The sequence below is a fragment of the Perognathus longimembris genome, chromosome 6 (genome assembly GCF_023159225.1).
Source record: "Perognathus longimembris pacificus isolate PPM17 chromosome 6, ASM2315922v1, whole genome shotgun sequence".
Taxonomy (NCBI): domain Eukaryota; kingdom Metazoa; phylum Chordata; class Mammalia; order Rodentia; family Heteromyidae; genus Perognathus; species Perognathus longimembris.
Window position 1 is genome coordinate 26,993,780 of NC_063166.1, and position 23,024 is coordinate 27,016,803.

Here is a 23,024-nt window from a genome sequence, read left to right on the forward strand (position 1 = left end):
CAGATAATTGGGATCATGTAGGCCAGATACTGGTTTAAATATTTATATTAACTTGTTAAATTTTCTCAACTCAGTGTATTACAAACACTGAATCATAGGCAATGTGACTCAGAGAATCAGTTATTTGAAGCTATACAATTAGTAAGAGGCAGAATTAGGATCAAATCCCTATAGACTTCAACATATTCTATAGACACTCAGAAGTATCTGTGCAATGTAAATGCTCAATGTGTTAAGTATTACCACAGAGAGGAAGCATAAATATGGGCATAAATATGTCTAGTCCATGGGGAGGCTCAAAATATGAAATGAATACCTGTAAAATATTTAGAAAAATGCCTACAAAATAAGTACTCAACAAATACCACCCAATTCTGTAAAAATATGTTCTAGATTGCAAATAGGTACCCAGGTGTTTACCAAGAAAACAGAAAGCCATGTCTATATCTTTAATATTTACATATAGGTGATCCTTCAAGAAGAGACCCAGACTAGTAATGAGGCATCACTACCAACCACTTAACAGTACAGCAAAGAGTTTTTCCAGTATTCTGTTTTTTTTTTTTTTTTTTTTTTTTTTTTTGGCCAGTCCTGGGCCTTGGACTCAGGGCCTGAGCACTGTCCCTGGCTTCTTCCCGCTCAAGGCTAGCACTCTGCCACTTGAGCCACAGCACCGCTTCTGGCCGTTTTCTGTATATGTGGTGCTGGGGAATCGAACCTAGGGCCTCGTGTATCCGAGGCAGGCACTCTTGCCACTAGGCTATATCCCCAGCCCCCAGTATTCTGTTCTTAACCAAACTCTAATGCTAATATATGTAAGTCCTCAAGCCCATGGGGGTGAGGATATTTTTAAATAGGTGAATTCAATCTCCCTTGAAATCTGCCTTTTTGTTCTCTGCCTAAAAATCTAGACTTGGCTGAGCCAAGAAGAGGATCTATAGAAGCAAACCCAGGGACATAACAGTCAATAATAATAATAAAAAACCCTCACAGATATTTTCAATCTGCCTTTTATGCAGTTAAGTTATTCAGAGACACCAAAGATGAGTTGAGATGGAGATCACATACTACTACTACAATCTGGAGCGCTAGGTCCAGCGGGTGTTGCTGTCCTACCTGGTGAGCTTCGTGCCGATCTGCTGCCTTAGCTCCAGCCTCTCTTCATCCGTCTGCCTGGGGAGAATGTTCTTTTCTTCTAGCTCTCGTTTGGAGGGCCTGTTGCTGAGTTTGATGGCTAAAGAGTCCTTCCTGCAGACCTTCATGGCCAGGGAGCCTGCAGGAGGGAGAACTGAGTTCACTGACACAGACAAATACCTGTGTGGGCTCCCACACAGTCAACTGTGGATCATAGGGTAAAAAGCAAGACAAAGGACCCCAAAAGGCTTTGATAAGACCTACCTTGGTAGAGTCCCAGCCTTCTCTACACTTTATATACATGTAGCACTGGGCAGGGCATGTGGGGGGAGAAATGGAGAGCTTGTGATTAGGTCTCTCCCTCTGGAAAAATCCCAGCATGTAGCTGACATTATAAGAAGGGCAAGACTAGCTGTGGAGTGCCACCCCCTGAAGAGGCAAGGAGGGGGCAGAGGCCTTTGTAGCCAGGGAAGGCTTCATACCGGAGGGCTGGAGGAGAGGAGAGATTCTCGTAGCAGGAGGTTAGTGGGAATCTATACCTGCTATAAGGAAGGAATTCCCAAGAGAAAGAAAAGAGTTATTCTGGAGCTGGATGGGGGGTGGGGGGGGCAGGGAGAAGCAGGGCATGTATAAAAGATGAAGTGAGGGTAAGGTGGGGTGGGAGGGGATGTAAGTAGTTTTATTTTTTTAACATACAAGATCTAAATAGGCAGGGCTGTTGGCATAAATCTATAAAAGCCAGGGTTGCTTTTGCCCCCAGGAAGTAGTTGAAAAAAAAAATCTAAAGGCATTTTTGGTTGACAAAACAGACTGCAGTAGAAAAGTAGCCACTGGCATCTAATGAGTAGAAGCCAGGGGGGTTGCTAAACATCCTAACACACCCAAGATGGGCCCCACCAAGAGTGATCTTGTTCAAAAGGTCAAGAATGTTGAAGCTTGAGAGATTCTAGCACAGCACATTCAATTCCTTGGCAAGGCAGGACAGCTGCTTCTACTTATGGGTCACTTGGGTCTTTGGCTGTTCCTCTTTGAATCTCTCCAATACATCACTTTGGTCCTTTTATAGCTCACCAGGACTCTCACCAGGTCTGAAATGTAGCTAGCTCTCTGAATCCTGTTAAGCAGAGAGCAAGAGGAGGCTCTTAGCTAGCGCAGATTCAGGATTCCTTTGGATCTCACTTAGCACTCCTTCCTTCCTTCCTTCCTTCCTTCCTTCCTTCCTTCCTTCCTTCCTTCCTTCTTTCCTCCCTCCCTCCCTCCCTTTCTCCCTCCCTCCCCTTCTCCCTCCCTCCCTCCCTCCCCCTCCCTTCTCCCTCCCTCCCTTCCTTCCTTCCTTTCTCTCTTTTTTTCTTTCTTTCTCTCTTTCTCTTTTTCTTTCTTTCTTTCTTTCTTTCTTTTCTCTCTTTCTTTCTCTCTTTCTTTCTCTCTTTCTTTCTCTCTCTCTTTCTCTCTTTCTCTTTCTCTCTCTCTCTTTCTCTCTCTCTCTCTCTTTCTCTCTTTCTCTCTTTCTCTCTTTCTCTCTTTCTCTCTTTCTCTCTTTCTCTCTCTCTCTCTTTCTTTCTTTCTTTCTTTCTCTCTCTCTCTCTCTCTCTCTTTCTTTCTTTCTTTCTTTCTTTCTTTCTTTCTTTCTTTCTTTCTCATCCTGCATAGGTTTTAGAACATTGGCTTTGGAATAAAATCCTAGGACTGTCTCTTAGCACATGCAAGGCTTTGAGCCAGTTCCTTCCCCTCTGTTTTCTGTCCTTATCTGTAAAATGGGGGAAGTAATATCTATGCTTCAGGATAGTTGTAAGATATGCATAACACTTAGCACTTTGCTGGGCACACAGTACATGTTCAATAAATGGGGCCCGTTATTATTTCAATTGTTACAAACTGGCTATCAGGCTGCAGTTTATTATTCAGGGCCAGATGGTTAGCTTTTGAACGAACTTGGCTTTCTTCATTCTTTGTCTCTTGGTCTATTTAAAGGTCTTAAATGACAGATTTTACATTCATACTCCATAAATATGGTAAGGTTTTCTTAACATGGATCTATTACATACACAACAATTAATATTTCTGTATATTTTCTATAGGGGAACAGATTTTTTTCAAGCCCTTTCAGCTTTGCAATATAAAAGAAGGGTTGCACCCCTCCCAAAATCAACAAAGAGTCATGGAGGTGGTAGAATGGTGTTGCAATTTTTATAGCTATTAAAGAATTTAGAAGATATGTACCTTCTCCTATTACTGCTTAAGCTGAGCTGCTCATTAACCGAGGGCTAGTAACACTAGATTTATTAGAACCCAGAAACCCAGGCATCTGGGTTAGCTCACTTTCCACATGTTTCCCCCACCCCATGGAGAGCTGGATGCACGTACTGGTGTACAATGAGCTGTCATCATCTTCATCTTCTTCCTCTTCCTCCTCTTCTCTTGTGTATAGGCAAGAAGAGTCTTCATAGTCCGACTCATGAGGCACATTTTCTTTATTGTCATCACATTCAATCACAACAGTTGGCACTTGTCTTATTTCTGGAAGGCCCAGGGGTCCTGCTTTTGTGACACCGTCACTTGAGTGCAAACCAGAGCTGTGGTAAGAAGTGGAACAGGGGACTCGCTGTTCGGAACTGCTTAAAGAGAAGGAAGAAAGAAGAAACTCATTTTAGCTAATGTGCCCCATCCAGATGCCTGGGAACTATTGTACAAGTTGGTTGCCCAGTCCTAAGGGGCAGTGCCCACAAGACAGCATCCTGTTTCTCACTGTGTGGATCATTCTTTCAGGACAGTGGTTACATGATGGTGGCCATGATGTGGAATAGGATGAAGAATTTTAACTACCTGTCAATGTATGGTAGAAAAGGCTGTACAACAATGTGGACATGGCTAATGCCACTGAACAGGACACTTTCAAAAAGCTAGCATGACATTTTTATGTGTATTTACCATAATTAAACATTTCTTTTAAGAAAGGAACCTCAGTTTCACAAATACTTTTGAATGAGATCAATATCTCCAGGGGACCAAAGACAAGTGTACTTGTGACTCCCATGTCTCAGAGTAGGGGTGAAGTTGGAGATGAAGCCAGAGAACCAGGAGAGAGTTAATAAATGTGGTTCTAGTTCTCTAAAGCTATGCAGAGTGACTGGCAGGGACTGCATGTGGGAAAGATGGATTAAAATGTCGCAATAGCTGAAATATGTTAGATGGAGCTGCAGAGCCAGGATGAACAGAATGCTAGAGATGCATGCACAGACATCCAGGCAGGAAGATGATCTAGAGACAGCTGTTAACAATGGAGTCAGGCCTCTGAAGACAGTTACAGGTGTATGTCAGCCGATCACCTGTGCAAGATGGTTTTTTTTAGAAGTAATAATGATGTTCCTAGAGCTAACTCAGAATATGTGTGTGTGTGTATGTATGTATATTTTTTTTGAATTTTTATTTTTTGCCAGTCATGGGCCTGAGCACTGTTCCTGGCTTCTTTTTGCTCAAGGCTAGCACTCTACTACTTGAGCCACAGCGCCACTTCTGGCCGTTTTCTATATATGTGGTGCTGGGGAATTGAATCCAAGGCTTCATGTGTAAGAGGCAAGCACTCTTGCCACTAGGCCATATTCCCAGCCCATATTTTTTAATTAAAGAAAAATAAAGCTATCCAACAGTCACTGCTAGAAAATTAGGAAATGTAAAACATCGAAAAGAATGAAAATAGTTTTCTTGATAGTGACTCTCGCAAATCTTGGGGAACTTCTGAATCCTTTTAATGCATGATGTCCAACAAGAATAAAGAGAAATGTGGAGCCAGAGCATATAATTAGTTATTGTTTTTCCTTAATGAAGATGGAACCCAGGGTTCCATGCACATCAGCCAAGCATTCTGTCACTGAGCTTCATCTTGAGCTTGGATCACATTTTAATTCTTTCAGATTCACTGTGTATACAATTTTAATCCTTCATTTAAAGAATTTCTGAACAGGGAACTCCTGTGGATGTATTTTACCATTCTAAACTAAAGAATGACAAAATAAAGAAATGAACTATAAGGTAATACCAGAGACCAACATGTTCAACCTTCAAATATTTTATCCAAAAGAAATCTTACTTAATGATACATAAAATCATTAGTTTTCTTTGAAGCTTTCAATTAAGCTGTAAATTATTGCCATGTCTCATTTAAATTCAATTAACTTTCTTCCTTTCATTGTTTCCAAACTTTTCACATAACTCTTCAGTGACACAAATGAGAAATCTAGTTAACACAATATAAGCTATGATGTTCAAGGTAATGCATTAAATCTACTTAATCACCACAAACCCTCAACTACTGAATGGGACTAAATGGTGTATTTACAAAATGCAACCTTAGGTGTTAGTGGTTTAAGAGACAAATTTCTGCTAATTTCATTAATGATGATAATGGGATGAAGAAGGTAGAGTACATGCTAGTTCCCAAGGTGAGGGACACAGCCTTTTACTCTGAGGTGTAGTAATTAGAGACTTGCTGTTCTGTCCTGCAAGATGGCTCTCTGTCCAGCAACAATAGTCACTGCATTCCAGCTATGCTGGGATTTCTACCTTTGGTATTACAGGAAGATGGAAGCAAGAAACTTGTAAATGTCTAGTTCACCTTTTGCCCCATCCCTGCTTTCCTCCATGGTTTAGATATCTTAGTTTCTATAAAGGCACAGAGCTGGGCACATGACAGCTGGAAGGTAGGGATGGAAAGCAGATGATAGGCATTCTTGTCTGGTGGTTAAGAATCTTGAGACAAATGGCTCTGGGCTGTGATCCGGAGAACTCAGCTCTTGAGTTGCTAGGATTGCAGGTGATAGCCATCACTGTCTGGCTAAAGGGTATTAAGGTAGTATCATTTAATTTTCAGGAGCATCTAATGGCATATTACAATGTTCTGAGGGCTCCAGATTTGTTGGCATTTTTACCAAAGGCCTGGATAATGAAAGCAAGGATGGCCTCATTGAATAAGTGAAAGGACTAGGATAGAGAGAAGAAAGAAAAGGAGAAAGACTGCAAACAGAGAACCTTTACTGAATGTATTACTCCACTCTAGAAACTTCTGCGCACAGTATCCCATTTCATCTTCATGACAGTGCTGCAGGAGAGGTGCTGGTTCATGAAAAAGGAAATCGAGGCTCTGAGAAGATAATTAACTGGCCCACGAATACAGGTGGTAAGGGAAGGGGTTGGGATTTGAACTCACTCTTGTTATAATATTCTGCCTGTATCTAAAGTTTTAATTGTGATAAAAGATTATGTACTTTGAACACAGACACATGAATTGTACCCAAGCAAGACAGAGGAGACATACCTTGTCAACAACATATATAAAAATGGGTATGGTTTCTTTGTAAATATTTTAGATTTTACTCATGGGGTAATAGGCCACTTCTACAGCAGTGAGTCCAATGGACTGGGTTCAGAACAGTCAGGAGAGTAAAGGGATGCATTCATTTAACTAGTATCATGGCTGCTCTCATACCAAAATGCCAGAGAACCTTACATATTTCTATCCAGTCCTTTAGAGAAAAGGTTTATGCTTCACTGATCCAATGTTTCCTAAATCTTGATCATATCCATACCTCCTTAATCCATTATGAATATAATTTTTTTTGGCATGGCACTTGGCTTTGCATTTGCTAGGTAGGTGCTCTATCACAGGAGCCATGTCTCTAGTCCATTTTGTTCTCGTTACTTTTGAGAAAGGGTCTGGCTTTTTGCCTGGGGTAAGCCTGAACCATGATCCTCTTGCTTATACATCTAGCTGTACCTAGAAGGTATATGCCACCATACCCAGCTATTGGCTGATCTGGGGTACTGTAAACTTTCTTCCTGGGCTGGCCTGGAACCATAATCCTCTCAATTTCTGCCTCTGAGTAGTTAAAGCTACAGATATGAGCCATAGGCACTGTGTCATCTGTATAAGCCATCTTTGAAGTCTGTGTATACTTTAATTTGATTTATATAGTTAGATCAGTACTTCTGAAAAACTTAAAAACTATTGTGTTTGTTAGCTTTAATCATTTCTGTGACCGAAACAGGGAAGAAAGATTATGTTTTAGCTTATAGCTTCAGAGGCTCATATGACCCCAGAGTATCATGGTGGCGGCCAGTGAGGAAGGTTCTTTAACTCTTGGCAGCCAGGAAGCAGACCATGAGGAAGAGCTTGAGGACCAGGCGTAACCTTCAAAGACACTCCATTCTCCAGTCCAGTGACTCACTCCCTCTAACTTGGCCTAACTTCCTAAAGTTTCCAGAATCTTCCAAAATAGTGCTACTAGCTGGAGATCAGGTATTCAACACCTGAGCATATGGGGAATATTTCATATTCAAGTCATAACACTACTTTAGTCACATCCTTTCCTTTTTTTTCCTTCTTTTTTGGGTGGGGGGTCAATGATGGAGCTTGAATTCAGAGCCTGGGTGCTGTCCCTGAGCTTTTTTGCTCAAGGCTGGTGCTCCATCACTTTAAGCCACAGTGCCACTTCTGGTTTCTTGGTGGTTAATTGGAGGAAAGAGTTCATAGACTTTTCTGCCCAGGCTGGCTTCAAACCATGATTGCCATATCTTAGCCTCTTGAGTAGCTAGGATTATAGGCATAAGCCACTGGTACCTGGCCACATCTTTTTCTTTTTCAATACTTAGACTGGCACCCAGGGCCTTGTACATGCTGTCATTCAAAGCTAAGGCCTTAGCTTTAGCTTAAGTAAATGATCTTGGCTATCATAGATTTTATATGCTGACTATATATGCTTACAACCTATACTAAACAGATATTTAAATATTTCTAACATGCATGTCAATATTTATAGTGTACATATTAATATGTACACCTAATAAAAATAGTAAAATGTTGTTTTAAACCAATAATGGAGACGTTGCATTTTGGTTTTAAATGCTTTCTGTAATATCAGCATGACTGACATTCTGGGCCATACAATCCTGTCCTTTGGAGGGTTGCCTTGTGTGACTGGGATACATTCAGCATTGCTTCTGTCCCCTACTTACTAGGTACCAGTAGAGTTTTCTCCAATAGAGACAAGTCAAAAGTATTTCCAGACATTGCAAATTGTTCCTAGGGGAACAAGACGGCCCTGGGTTGGGGGGAGTGTGACCGTCTTAGAGTACCCAGAAATGGCTCTTTCTTGCTACACTCTCAGAGTTGTATCATGTAAATATTCCCAGTATCATGATCTCCCCACTAGGAGGGAAAAACCTCAAGGTGAGACAGCTAGAAGGGGGCAGGCATTATTGAACACAGGACTGCTACATACCAAAAACCCCCGCAAAAAAAACAAAACAAAAAAACTCAAAACAAACCCCACTCAACTTAGGAGTACTGGCATATCATGAGAATAAAATGATAGCCCCATCTTGGAGAGTGGGGCATGAACAAAACTCGCTCATATCTCTGTAGACACACCCGGGAAAGAAAATGTTTCGTTTTTCTCCCCTTCATCTGGTCTCTCTGAGGAATGACACTTAAATAAGTCTTCTTTTTGGAAACCAACTCTCTTTATAAAAATTCTTTTCAATCAGGTAGGAAGTGTATAGATGAGGAACGCAGTGGAAAGCAAGTGTGGTGGATCACACCTGTAATTCCAGCACTGTGGATGCTGAGACAGGAGAAGAGCAAGTTCAAGGCCAGCCTGTTCTACATAGCAAGACCTTGTTTCCAAAATCAAACAAACATGCACTTAGACAACACAGTGATGCTCATTTTCCTACCATTGAAATGGTCACAGGCTTCTGAAAATCCCGTAGACTTTAAGGATGAAGAAACTGGGTGATTCTTCCTGTCCATTTCTGGGGCAGGGTAAGGCACAGGGTTTATTTTCAATAACTCATAGAGAAGTGAATGCAGAAACTGATGAGTGATTCGTGTTATTCTATCGGTGGGTCCCCTTTGGAGAGAGTGTCTATCACATGGCAACTGGCTGATGGGTAGGAAAATGCTGTGACCACCTCCACCTCTTAGGGGAGGAATTACTTGGGGAATTACTTGTTTCCAATGTCTTGGAAACTCTTGTAGGGAATCAAGGACATGTTGTGAAATTAAAAATCACTGTCATTTACATCTTTAATCTTCCTTAAAAACATCTGAGAACCATTTATCATAATTTCTAAAGAAATAAAATGATACTGATATCTGGCATCTGATTTCAAATGCGGGGACTCTTAAAATGAAAAAAAAAAGAGAGGGAGAGAGAGACATTCATCTCCACAAAGGACTGAGGAAATTTATTATCTACAAATATGATACTGCAGATGAAATTAAACTTCAATAGGGAGAGCTTCTGTAACTTTGCCTGCATGAGTTATGAAGCGATTTTTCAAAGGGAAGAGAGAACAATCAGCCATTTCCCTCTTAGAAACCAAAAAACGTGTGAGAAATTATGCTACAAATTACAGTGCCTGAGGCTGAAAAATGACAGAAATAACCACTGACGCCCAAGAAAGTAGTTAATCAGCTTCATTTTAAGGAAGTAAGCACACATTGTGTGGTTTATCGTGGCCTGGGATTAGCCTTCCAAGATAGAAGAGCAACATTGGAGCTTTTTATTTTGTTGTTGGACTTTAGTCAGCAGGAAGCTATGCTGTTCTATATATAGATGGGGGTATAGAGCCTTTCTGAGTAGAGAATGTATTTTGACTTTCTTTTTCCAGAAGTAGTAATGGGTTCAGTTCCAATGCATTGGTCATTTCCACTGCATTTCACTCAGGGACCAATGATCCACATTTCTGAAATATCATCTGGGATTTGGATGTGATGAATGCCACAAAATGTAGAGTCGGACCAACAGCCTATGCCTTCCAACATTCTCCATTTCTGGCTGTGAAATCCGTCAGTGGAAGCTTTTCTATGTGACTTTGTCTCTAGACCTCTGAGAATGTCCTAAGTCATGCCTGGCTAGGGTTGTACTAGAAAGGTTGGAATGGAAAGGAGACTGTGAGTGAGCTCTAGGCAGGCTATTCACTAGCTGTGCCCTTTCCACTAATGGAGAAACTTGCTTGTCTACTCACATATTGCTATAGGAGAGATATTGGTTTGGTGTGATGACTCTAATAGATAAGGTATTATTCATTAATAAATAGATATCTTATAATGGAGAGATGATCTATTAATTCATTAAAACACTTCATTTAGTATGTATGTATGTATGTATGTATGTATGTATGTATGTATGTAAATACACTTTATTCAACATATAGCATTTGCTATACAGTGAACAAAGCCCTAAGCTTCAAATCAGTGCTGCTTCATGAGCAAGTAAGACCAAAAGCTTGGTTAGCGAAGGCAATAACCTTGTCTGCTTGTTTGCATGGAGCACCATGATTTGCAGGTGAAACATCATTAACAAACCAAGGCCGCAGCCACACTGCAGTCAGCCCGAGTGGAGCCCTGGGGACTGTCTAGTTCAAGACCCAGCATTACACTGAATTTCCTGTGCCTCCTGAGGTAACATGAGGAAAATGAAACAGATTTATCCTAGGATCATAAACTGTATTGTGTTCTCTGAAAGGTTTAAAAATAGTCATGGGGTAATAGAATTTTAGAGATGGAAGAGTTTTCTTTTGGCTACTGATTTAATTTCTTCTGTCCAATTTAATAAGGATTCTTTTGTCAATATTTTTGACAAGTGAACAATTTCATTCCTAGCTAATATATAAATGTACAAAGGGACATTATAAGCAAATAATAAACTATATGCTTTCAATGAGTATTATTTCAAAGGAAAGATTTTTTTTTAAAAAAAAGAATTGTGTGGGGCTGGGGATATAGCCTAGTGGCAAGAGTGCCTGCCTCGGATACACGAGGCCCTAGGTTCGATTCCCCAGCACCACATATACAGAAAACGGCCAGAAGCGGCGCTGTGGCTCAAGTGGCAGAGTGCTAGCCTTGAGCGGGAAGAAGCCAGGGACAGTGCTCAGGCCCTGAGTCCAAGGCCCAGGACTGGCCAAAAAAAAAAAAAAAAAAAAAAAAAAAAAAAAAAGAATTGTGTAATTTTATCACAGTGCTTGGCAAAGGAGTGCTCAGAAGGCATTGCTAAGAGTTATAAGAAGGTTGTGGAATCTTCCTGGGTCTGGTTTACCATGGTTCTAGTCTTCCAGATCTATACCTGCTACTCCAGCTGAGGTAAAGCCGTTCTAAGAACTTTCACATTAGAGTTAACCTACTTTAATATATCTAATATGGAGTTACAGAGTTGGACCGAGCTTTAGCAGATGATCTGACTGGTTAGGTTTTTCTTCTGGTTGGTGGCACTCTAGTCCACTTCGACTGCTGCTGGCCTGGTCTTTCTCAAGGACCTCCATTGTTTCCGTTCAAATGGCTCTAGGATTCTTCCTTCTGTTTGGTTATACTCTGCTGTCTTTTCTCTCACTCTCTAAGGCTGGTCTTCTAAAATCCTGGAGAACAATGGCAACTTTCTCCCTTTATTTACTAAAGGTATCATTACCCATCTGGAAACATTCTGTCACTCTTTCCTCTGATGTAACAACTAGAATGATCTCCTATTCCCCCTTCTCCCTCTTTCTCTGGCTGTTCCTCTTTTGGGGCTGTCAGGGACCACTCTGAGCCCCACAAGTAGCTACCAGTCCTAATACACGCTTACTCTCCCACCCTGTACCCTCTCAGGTACTAATCTATGCAAAGTACCCTTTCAGGGGACATGCAGCCTCAATGGGATGTACAGCTCCCTTGAGCATAGCCACCCTCTGTATTCTTTTCAAAGCCTGGTCTAGAAAGTTTATTCAGTGAAGAATTGTTGATGGCAACTAAGTGCTATGGTTTGAATGTGTCCCACAAAATGCCTGTGCCAGAAAGTTAATCCCCAATCCAACAGTGTGGAGAGATGGAACAAGCCAGAGGTGATTAAGGCAGGCTTGTCATTGGTTTATTGCATTATCTCGGGAATGGGTTTGTTATAAAAGCAATTTCTTCGCTATTTCTTACCTTGCCCTCTCTTACCCAATCACCTTCCATCTTGGATTGACTTGGCAAAAGGCCTCGGCCAGACCCTGGCACTTTGAACTTGGACATCCAGCTACCAGAACTGTGAGAGAACATATCTCTATGGTTCAAGCCACATAGCTGGTGGTACTTTGTTATGGAAGTTTTGGCAAACTAATGCATTCATGACCTGGTTTTGTGGAACACTGTCTCATTGGCTACTATATTGGGCATGGCCTGAGGAGACAAACCATGAGGCAGGAGTCAAGTGGTATTAATAGAAACATCTCTTTGCAGATCAGGCATGGGGCAGGAGGAAAAGAAAGGTGTAAAAGGTGACCCTAAACTGGGTGCTGTTGGCTCATGCCTACCATCCTAGCTACTCAGGAGGCTGAATCTGAGGATAACAGTTTGAAGCCAGCCTGGGCAAAAAACGTCCAAGAGACTTTTATCTCCAATAAACTACTCAGATGAAGCCAGAAATGGAGCTGTGGCTCAGGTGGTGGATAACTAGCCTTGAGCAAAGGGAAGCTCAGGGACAGTGTAAGTTCAAGTCCCATGACTGGTGCACACACACACATGCACACGCACACACACACACAGCCCTAGTTTTCTCCTTGAGCAATTAGAAGTATGGAACTGCCTTTGGTGCAGATGGCAATTTTCCCCCCTTAGAGTGAAGTTCTTTGAGAATCTTTCTAAACTTCCCTCAACAAGGTCCAGATTCACATCTCACTTTGTTTTTCCATCAGGAAAAGGAGAACTGCTTAACATCAGAAAGAAAGCCAGTGGCTGATTAGATTTTAGTCTGAGTTCCCAGATTCCAACTAGGGCATGGAGTTTACTGCAGGTCTTAAAATTAAAAAAAATGAAATAATAAGCTATCACTTTCCAAAAAGACATAAATTACCCGTGGACAGCAGAAGACATGGTCAAATTTGAAGGAACTGGCACAAACAAACAAAAGCTCCAACAATTGGCTCAATCTTATTTGTAATGCACCTTTTAGGGCCACAAAGACAGCTTTTCTTTGCTGTGTAATTTTGCTTAATGTCATTGTTATTTATTGGACATGTAAAATGTGCCACATAATGACCCAATTGATTTGGATTGATGAAGTCATTTGATGCTCACAAAATAACACTAATGAGGTTGTTGCTATTATTACTATCCTTGTTTTCCAGATGAAGAATGAAAGGCCAAACGAGGTTATGCAACATGCTTTGGGCCATAGTGCTAATCAGCAGTGGGTCTGAGATCCATCCAAACCTTGGTGTTCAAAGTCTGGAACTCACGCATTTGCTCATGAGGTGGGGTGAATACAGACCCTTCTTGTGGCTTTGGATAAACACAAATCCTTCAAGTTTGCTTCAACTGATCTAGTTCTAGTAGTCTCTTTCCTCTCATAGGAGGGAAGAGGAAAGTAAGGAGGACAAAGAAATATTGGGTCAGTAGATAGCAGGTAATTTTGGTAATTTTTTTTTTTTTTTTTTGGCCAGTACTGGGCCTTGGACTCAGGGCCTGAGCACTGTCCCTGGCTTCCTTTTGCTCAAGGCTAGCACTCTGCCACTTGAGCCACAGCGCCACTTCTGGCCGTTTTCTGTATATGTGGTGCTGGGGAATCGAACCCAGGGCCTCATGTATACGAGGCAAGCTCTCTTGCCACTAGGCCATATCTCCAGCCCCGATAGCAGGAGTTAAGATGGAGTCATAAAGGCAGACATCTCACAGCAGATCAGATGGAATTCACAATGGGCTAGACACAGGATAGGAGAAAGAAAGGTGTCAAAAGTGACTCAAAGTTTCTGCACAATATCTATAAGTATGAATCTGCTTCAATCAAGGCAGGAAATTTTCTTTAAAGTGAAGTCTTGAGAATCCAAGAGCCAGAGCTATAAATAACTACCTGGTACCTTAAAAAATGCTACTAAGTAGCCTAGGATGGAAGACAATTAAAAACTTCTTCATACAGATCAGAATAGATTCATATAATCTGAGAAACATGCAAAAAAGGTCGAGTGAAGCCCTTAGGTAAAAAGGACTTGGTAGCTTCTTTCAAAGGTCTGAAAGCCTTTCATAGGAAAAGATGATTAGAAATACGATTTGGGAGACTGGATAAAAGCTTTTTAGCTTAATGTAAGAAAGTGCATAATAAAAATCAGGCTTTCTCTACAGTAAAGCAAGCCGCCTTGAGACCTAGGGAGGTTCTCATTCAGAGACTAGAGGACAAGTGATCAGGAATGCTGTCCCAGGCAGGACCAGGGCTTCCCAGATGGCCTTCAAGGTCCCTTTCAGTGGTAAGCTATATGGCCTAGACTCTAGTGTAATTAGAATGGTGTCCAATCCATTATCTGATTTTCAGATTGTTTTCATCAGGATCAGACTTTTGGTTGGTACTGACGCTGGACAGATGGCATACTATGAGATCTTGGGACAGTGACAACATCAATGTGGGAATGCCCAAGGATCCTTGTAGGTCAAACGCCTTAATGTTCAATGATCTTTCTTCCTGCAATATTTTGGGATCACTGGACATTGTCAGGAGGATAGAGAAACCATTCTTTATGAATAAAACTTGATTAGAGCAAGAATAAAATCATCTTGACAGGCAACAAGAGGTATTTTATGTTGGGGGGTGGGTAGTGATAAGAAGGGTGACATCATCTGAGAACCTGACACATTGCTTCACTTGTGGAGAAGTAGACTGTGGCTTTATCCTGCTCTAGCACTCTCCTAGAACTCTGAGAAGACCATGTGGATAGTCAGAAAAATCTCTCCAATCTTTATGTTTGGGAAGACACTTTTCTTTCTCAGGGCATGCCATCTTGTTAAAGTGATATGTGAATTAATCCCCTCTGTCTTGGCTGGTTTAGTAGACCTCTATGCCTTGACTTGGGCAGAAGTTGAGGAATACAAGAAAGAGGAAACAAGCATATAATGTGGCATGAGGTATGGTGACACCCTTGGTTCAGCTGCCAACCTTGGTTTACCTACCCTCCTATATCCCAACATTCTTCTTCCAGTCTATTCCCTTGGATTCATTTCAGTAAAGACTTTAATTCAATACAGACCTAGTAGACTCACTTGTTGGTCAAAACTCCACTGAAATATTCCACAAAAACCCATGGATGTCATGAAATGGTCTGTCTGTTTGTCTGTCTGTCTATCTATCTATCTATCTATCTATCTATCTATCTATCTATCATCTGGGGTTTTATTTTTGGCTTTGTTTTGTTTTTCTTTTGTTTTGGGTCAGTCATGGGGCTTGAACTCAGGGCCTGGATACTGTCTCTAAGCTTTTTTGTTCAAGGCTAGTACTCTACCACTTTGAGCAACAGCTCTACTTCTGACTTTTTGGGGGGTTAAATTGGAAATGAGAATCTCACAGACTTTTCTGCCCAGTCTGGCTTTGAACTGGAATCCTCAGATCTCAGCCTCCTGAGTAGCTAGGATTACAGGCGTGAGCTACCAGTGTCCTTATAAAATGATCTATTTTATATGGAAACCTATTATCAAGCTCCTAATATGTTATAAAAAAGTGTCTCAGATGATGAAGGCTCACAGGCAGCATAAAAGTTTACTGGGTGGAGAATCACACTGATTTAAATTGTCATCAAGAATCAGCTGTGCAATAATATAGAATTATGGATGTGCAAAATGGCAAGAGCCAGGCTGGAAGGCTTGGCACCTCTACATACTGCCTATAAGCAATACTTTTGAAATGTCTACTCTGAGATAACTGTTCTAATTGTGTGTTTCTTTTCATTTTGAATCCATTGAAAACTCACGCTTTTGTAAAATACAAGTGTTAAAAATAATGAAAGCCTTTTTAATCACAAGACTCAACAGACATAAAATTATCCTGTCTAACTCTATAAAAGTATCTCAAAGTGTGCTCTCAACTTCTGCACTCGTGGGTGCTGACAGGTGACAGGCGGCCTGCGCAGCATCCTTTGAGGAAGCAGCGTTGAGGGACTTACTCAACCTCTCCTGCTTTCTCTGTGACGATTAAATAAGACGAAGCTCCTGCTGTTGATGGTGCAGATGGGGAATAGATGAAAAGTTATCACCCTAACTTTAAGTTCTCAGTGTTCTCATTAATAATAACTATAGTTGAAAACAGTAGCAAGGGGCCAAATTAAGTTTTATTTTTGCTTTTGATGACACAACATAATGAAATCAGAATACCGAGAGGCAACAACTTCTCTTGGAGTTAAGTCTTTTCCCAAATGCACACGTAATACTTTGACCAGGAGGCAGGAAAACAAAGCTTAGATCCTTCTCCTGGTTATATCTTGCCCTTGGCTCTGCCTTGACATCTACTGGGCCTTCAGAACTGCTGTTTTCTCATCCACAGGTCCCTATGAATAGCAGTCACTACCCTGGGACACATATTCAGGGTCTCAGGTCAGATATACTCTTGGCCCCAGTTGTAAAAACTTTCTCCTTGTCATGTAGGGTACTCAAGCCAAGCAATGTGCATTGGACATCATGTTAGGACAATCGGGCATTTCTCAGGCCAAGGAAGGGTGGTAGTACTGGAATACTATATGTCAATGTACATGTGTACACACACTTGTGATTCAGTACCAGGAAAAGACTAGGGTTTCCCTTGATGGTAGAGAATTGTGCTCTCTACCCCAGTTCTGCCAGCAGGAGTCTTCTTTGAGGTCTCCCAGAAATGTTTTGGAGTGAGCTCCTGTGAAAGACGGGGCTGTCCCATGCTCAAAGCTCACAGGTACATAATGTGACTCAAGTAGTCTGCTTCCTCTTTGCAGCTTTTCAATCAGAGAGGACATGCCTCTACCTCCCCCTAGCACCCTGCCAGATCCCAACCTTCCTATTTTACATTTAAATCATCCTTTTGGTATCATGGAGTAATAGTCACAAAATTAAAAAGTCAACAGATATGAAGTATAAGCTTCTTTCCCCCATTTCCTGTACCAAAGAGTCATATTAATGACTATATGTACATTCTTTCACAAGATGTTAATGTTTCTCTAAACAATATAAGTGATCGAGTGTGTGTGTGTGTGTGTGTGTGTGTGTGTGGTAGGGATGGTATCTGTGAATGCTAATTCTTGTTTTTGTTTTTTGCTGGTTCTGGGGCTTGAACTCAGGGCCTAGGTGCTGTCCCTGAGCCTCTCTGTGCTCAAGGCTAGCTCTCTACCACTCAAGCCACAGTGCCACTTCCGGCTTTTTCTGAATAGTTTATTGGAGATAAGAGACTCACAGGGATGTTTCTGCCCAGGCTGGCTTCAAACCATGATTCTCAGATCTCAGCCTCCTGAGTAGTCAGGATTACAGGTGTGAGAGCCACCAGCACCTGGCTTGTGAATGCTGTTATCTATTTGACTCATTTCATTACTCTTTGGTTTGCCAATTGACAATATACATATATATATATATTTAATTCTGTATGTACGTTCCTTGATGTTCAATGTTGGATGTGGTTTTACTTTCCAGTTTCTCCAGCATCCCTTCCACCCCCCATCCCAGGGGATAAGCTCTTGTTCACATTCCTCAGACGAGATCTCAATCCCCATCTGCCCCCCCCACCCCCCGCTTTCTCCCTCCCTCCCTGACCTCCATTACCTTTCCAGCCTCTGCATGGTCATGGCCAGCGTTTTGTTCAGCTCATCTATCATTCTGCAGCCCGAGGGGTGCATGGGGAGGGTGCCGGTTGAGGAGGGGAGGTGCTGGCCGTGGCTGCCATACTGCAGCTGGTGCTGGATCTGGGATGGCAGGACGGTGTGGTGGTGCTGGGCCACGCCCTGTTGGCTGCTCTTCTGGGCTGCGTAGGATGCCAGGGAGAGCTCTGGGCCCCCGACGGGCATACAGATCATGACTTTCTTTGGAGGTAGCGGAGGTGACAGTTTCACTGGCAGACAAGGCAATTTCACAGGGGCGCCAGGATCTGAGGGAGAAGGAGGGCAAGAGGTGGAGAGATGTGAGTTGAGGCATCAGAAGACAGAATGCCACAGCTCTCTCTACCTTGGGATCATAGGGATGGAGGTGGGACCTCAGGGTACAATGAATCAGTTGAAGACATCATCATGGAGGATGTACTCAGTTTCTATGAGCCTATTTCCTGGAGCTCAGGGAAGGTACTGGCTTGGGATCCTGGGCTTTAGTGGTGTGGTCTCAGGTATGTCAGACTGAGCCTCCTGAGCAGGTTTGATAGGAAGGCTGAAGGAAGGGGTACAAAAGAAGCTCATGGGACTTCAAAGAAAACTTTTCCAGGACCTGTCAAGATTATCTGAAAATTTACCTTTATTAAAGTAATACATCCTTTTGGTTTTCACTTCCCAAAAGGCAGGGGGCAGAAGCCAGCACTTGGTTCAAGTCCCCTAACAGCACATTTCTCTGCAATTGACTTAACAGTGCTAACCTTCATTCCTTCACCTGTCCGACATCCTACCTTGGGAAGTTGGCTGTGTGAGGATTTATGGTGGTCCTGGGTGGGAATGAAGTATATGTGGTTGTTAGGCAAAAGCCTATCTCAGAAATAACCAGCACAAAAAGAAGGACAGAAAGAGGGAGTGGGAGAAAAAAAAGGAAGGTTCTCACAATAAACTTCGTTGTCCTGCTCTGGAATTAGGATTTCCCCTTTTAGCCTCCCAAGTAGCTAGGATTACAGGTGTGAACCATTGGTGCTGGTTTAAATCATTTTTTTTTTTTTGGTGGTGGTGGGGTGTCTTTGGGCTTGGGCCCTGACCCTAAGGTGTTTTGCTCAAGGCTGGAGCTGTTCCACTTGAGCCACAGTCTACTTCTAAACATTTGGTGGTTAATTGGAGATAAGAATGCCAGGGACTGGTTTTCTTCTTGATCTGTTGGGAGGACATTTATTTGTGACCATGTGGCAAAGACTAGGAAACTGGTCACAGACTTTGGCTATTAAATCATTTTATATTTAGTTAAACACAGGCTTTCTGAGAAATTATTTTGTGGGGCTAAGCAAAAATTGAGTTATGATTTCAAATTGCTTATTTATTTACTTAGATGAAAGTCCTAGGACCTGAACTCAGGGTCTGGATACTGTCCCTGAAATTTTTTGCCCAAGGCTACCATTCTGCCACTTGAGCCAGAGCTCTACCTCTAGTTTTTGGGTTGTTAATTGGAGATAAGATTCTTATGGACTTTCCTTCCTTGGTTGGCTTCAAACTGCAATCCTCAGATCTCAGTCTCCTGAGTAGCTAGGATTACAAGCATGAGCCATTGATGCCTGGCATGTATAGTAAAATAACTTTTACATGAAACAAAGTCTGTGTACACTGGGCCATCAGATGTCCCGAGATGTCCCATTGGCATTCAAAAAAAGTTTTGAATTTTGAAACATCTTGGGTTTTGGATATTTAGATCAGGAATATTCAATTTGCATCATGCTTACTACATCCCAAATACTGGTTTAATTGCTTTTTCTATGATAGTCCTGTCTTCCAGCCAATTTATAATTGTGAGGCTTGTGAGGACTATACCACATTTCCTGTCTTTGTAACTGTTTCCTTGCCTAAATAACAGTGACCATATGTAATGTATCATGGTGCTCAGTGTCTAGGTCATGTGACGGAAGGTACAAACCATGTTTAAACACAGACTAAGCTGAAACTCTGATGATCTACTGCTGGAAGAATCCTCCTGAAAGAGATCCTCTTTTTAAAAGGCATAAGGTAGATGAATCATTTTAGAATCATCCAGCTGTAAGTGGCTAGAAACAAAACGAGTTCACAATTAGGATACAGCATGGGCTAGTCATTCTGGGGTCTCTGGTGAGCTTGCTCCCAAATGCAAAGCTCCTATAGTCAACCTCCAATTCCCATCCTGTTCACTGTGATTCTGTGGACACAGCATAAGGCCATCCCAGGCAGGACCATTAACAGGAAGTGTCCACTTATTCTGAAGTGCAGAATGCGATGCAGAAACTACATATCCGTGTCAGCTGTTGGTACCGACTTGTCTTCCTATGGCCCCTACCAAATGGGACGCATCTTGGTGTGTTCATGGTTCTTCCCCAGGGACTCTTTCCCATGATCCTTCAATTGTGGGTTCTGGGTCTACCTAAGGCAGCGAGGTTCTTATTCCTTTCACCAGGAGAAGATAAGAGCCAGGAGGGTAGAGTAGTAATTCTCTACCTAGGAGTGACAATGCTGGAAAGTTCTGCTCATCTTAAATGACAACCTCCTGTACTATAAGATTTCTTGTCACTACTTCCATAGCAAAATGAGCCAAGTGGACCCCAGAAATTCTATCAAAACAGGGGAAGAGGAAACTACTAAATGAACCAATAGAGATAGTCCTTCTAATTGTTCTAGAAAAGATAGATGCTTGGCACAGGGAAGCCCCCTCCCCTTTTCCTTTTCTGCTTGCATCTCCTTTCTGATTGTTATATGTAGTTATCATTTAAATAAGTGCGAAGGATGGAAATGAACCATTTTAAATCTGTTTTTTTTTCCTCAGTGGACTTGGCAGGGAAATGAAGAAACAGACTAAAAAGGCAGAAATGTCTATTTTCTGTCAATTTGCTATGCAGTCCCTATTCCTGCCCCTACCCTCCACCCCCACCCCCAGGCCAGTTAAATGTTGGTGAGAGCCTGGCAGCTCAAATCTTTATTTTTATATTGCTATGACATAAACTTGTTTCCTATCACAGATCTGGAGGCATGATTTGGAATCAGCAACATACTATTCTGAATTTGTCTATTTCCTTATCTTTCTACCCACCTCAAAATTCTGTGTTCCCAACCCCCTTGACTGTGTCCTCAGCCTGGGATCTTATGTGAATACAGGTCTCTGCCTGCCAATCCATCTTCACACAGACATTTCCTGGTCTCACCTCGCTCTTGTCCATGCTAACACATTCAAGTGCAAACTCTAGTTGCAAGTCTATTGCATGTTTTCTACTCTTCCTTTCTGGGGTCCAACATGTTTCGACATTGGGCTTCTCAGTAAACAACTCATTTCTCCGGCAGTGCCCTTGTTTCCTCCCCTACTCCTGCGTGAAGATCAAAATTGGCTTCACCCTTCAGTGCCCAACTGAAGACCCACTTCGCCACACAGCCTGCTTTTCCCTTGAGCCCTTGTGACCGTGACAAGCCAACCCTACTGAATTCTGCTCTATTTTATGCTCATCCACTTCTGGTTAGTTCTGTCCCCTCCTCCATGCCAACTCCTACAGTTCAGCAACACTTGCATCTTTCCTGCAGGGTGCCCCAGTGTGGGGCAGCAACACAGGCAAGGCTCAAGGGCAGTGAACTCCCAGCCTCATGATCTCGTGTGTGTGTGTGTGTGTGTGTGTGCGTGTGTGTGTACGTGCACGTGTGTGTGTGTGTGTGTGTGTGTGTGTGTGAAAGAAGGCAGGTATGAGAATTATACTGATGCTGTCTTCTTTCCCCATGATTCTATGTTAGGGTCCAGCACAGTGGTTTTTAAAAACTAGGGCTAGAGTTGCAAACTATTCTTGTCTTTCTCTGGATACAAAGACACTGTTTCTTAGAGCAGAGTCCTGGGACCACCTATGGCAGTCACCTGGTACTCCTGGGCTTCTGACATATAAGTCAGAATCTCTGGGCTGGGTGTTTGGATCTAAAGGGCTTCCTAGGTGCTGAGGATTACGGATGGAGGGCTGCCAAATGCTGTCTGAGCCTGAGATAGCCCAGCCTAGCCAGGCTGTCCCAGCCCATTCAGCATGGGTGCCAGTGTCCAGCCTAACACAGCATCTGATGGTCTCTTTTGTTTCTATGCTTCTAATAGGTAAAAAGGTAAAACCAACTGGCTCCAACCCAGTTCCCTGAAGGCTGGTTTGCTCAAAATGAATCCACCAGATTGTTTTTCTTATATTTAAAGTGTGTAGTTAATAGGTAGTTTTAAACCTACTTATTTAACAGTTTTTCCAATTGGATTTTACATAAAAATTACTTATCAAGGAACATTTTGTGAATGAATGTCTTATATACCCTGAATGGATTTTTCTGTTGTCTTTGCTTTACAGCGTATTAGAGACATCTTTTATTTGTCTTCTGTGTACTTTGTGCCTATATTAAACAAGGAAATATATAGCAGCTAATACTCATTGTGTGTGTGTGGGGGGGGGGCGCGCGCGCATGTGCACACGTGTGTGCATGTACCCTGGTCCTGGGGCTTGAACTCAGGGATTGGGTACCATCCCCAAGCTCCTTTTTGTTCAAGGCTAGCATTCTACTACTTGAGCCACAACCCCACTTTTGGCTTTTTTTCTGAGTAGTTTATTGGAGATAAGAGTCTCATGGACTTTCCTGCCTGGGCTGGCTTTGAACTGCAATCCTCAGATTTCTGCCTCCTGAGTAGCCAGGATTACAGGTGTGAGCTGCTAGTGCCTGGCTCTAAGACTCAGTTTTTGTTTAGGAGGGCAGAGATATCTTCCTAGCAAGGATGACAGTGAGAGGGATTGGGCTACACTGTACCGCAGCTCACCCTGTTTGTTTATTCTTTCAAGATACCAACTTCTCAAAGTTTTGTTTCATCAATCTCATTAGGGAGGCCTGGGGGAGGCAAGTTCATGAATTCCACTCAGTAGGTCTACACTGGACTCCAGGAGTCAGCTTCAGTAAAAGCTACCCGACCACTCAGAGGTAGAGACCACACTTTGAGAGAAGGCCACATAATAGGCCAGGAAACACACAGTACTAAAATTTGTTAGAAGATAAACTTTAGGACTATGTACTCATTCCGTTATGCTAGCTTCAGCAAATTAATCTCCTTGATGTGCGGCATTCAATGGAGAAGATGGGATGAATTAACATCTCCCAAGACTTCAATGAAAATTAAATAAGCTAAAGTACATAAACTGGATAGCATTGTGCCTGATGTTCAATTGCTCAACAGGCAGGAACTACGAACAGTCCTTGTGCTGTCATCACCATCAATACTGAAGGCTTCAGAATCCTGCTCTTCCAAGGGT

At 42.2% G+C, this 23,024-nt stretch overlaps 1 protein-coding gene across 11 annotated transcripts in view; it reads right to left on the reverse strand.

Annotated features, from left to right (window-relative positions):
* Positions 1-23,024, reverse strand: part of Phactr1 (phosphatase and actin regulator 1) — a 432,942-nt gene that overhangs the window by 39,050 nt on the left and 370,868 nt on the right. For all 11 annotated transcript variants that reach the window (XM_048348462.1, XM_048348465.1, XM_048348459.1 and 8 more), the window contains 3 exons: positions 17,684-18,005; positions 3,499-3,746; positions 1,117-1,273 (listed from right to left, as the gene is read on the reverse strand). In XM_048348462.1, coding sequence (XP_048204419.1) covers positions 1,117-1,273; positions 3,499-3,746; positions 17,684-18,005 — 727 coding nt within the window. The remainder of the gene's footprint in view (positions 1-1,116; positions 1,274-3,498; positions 3,747-17,683; positions 18,006-23,024) is intronic.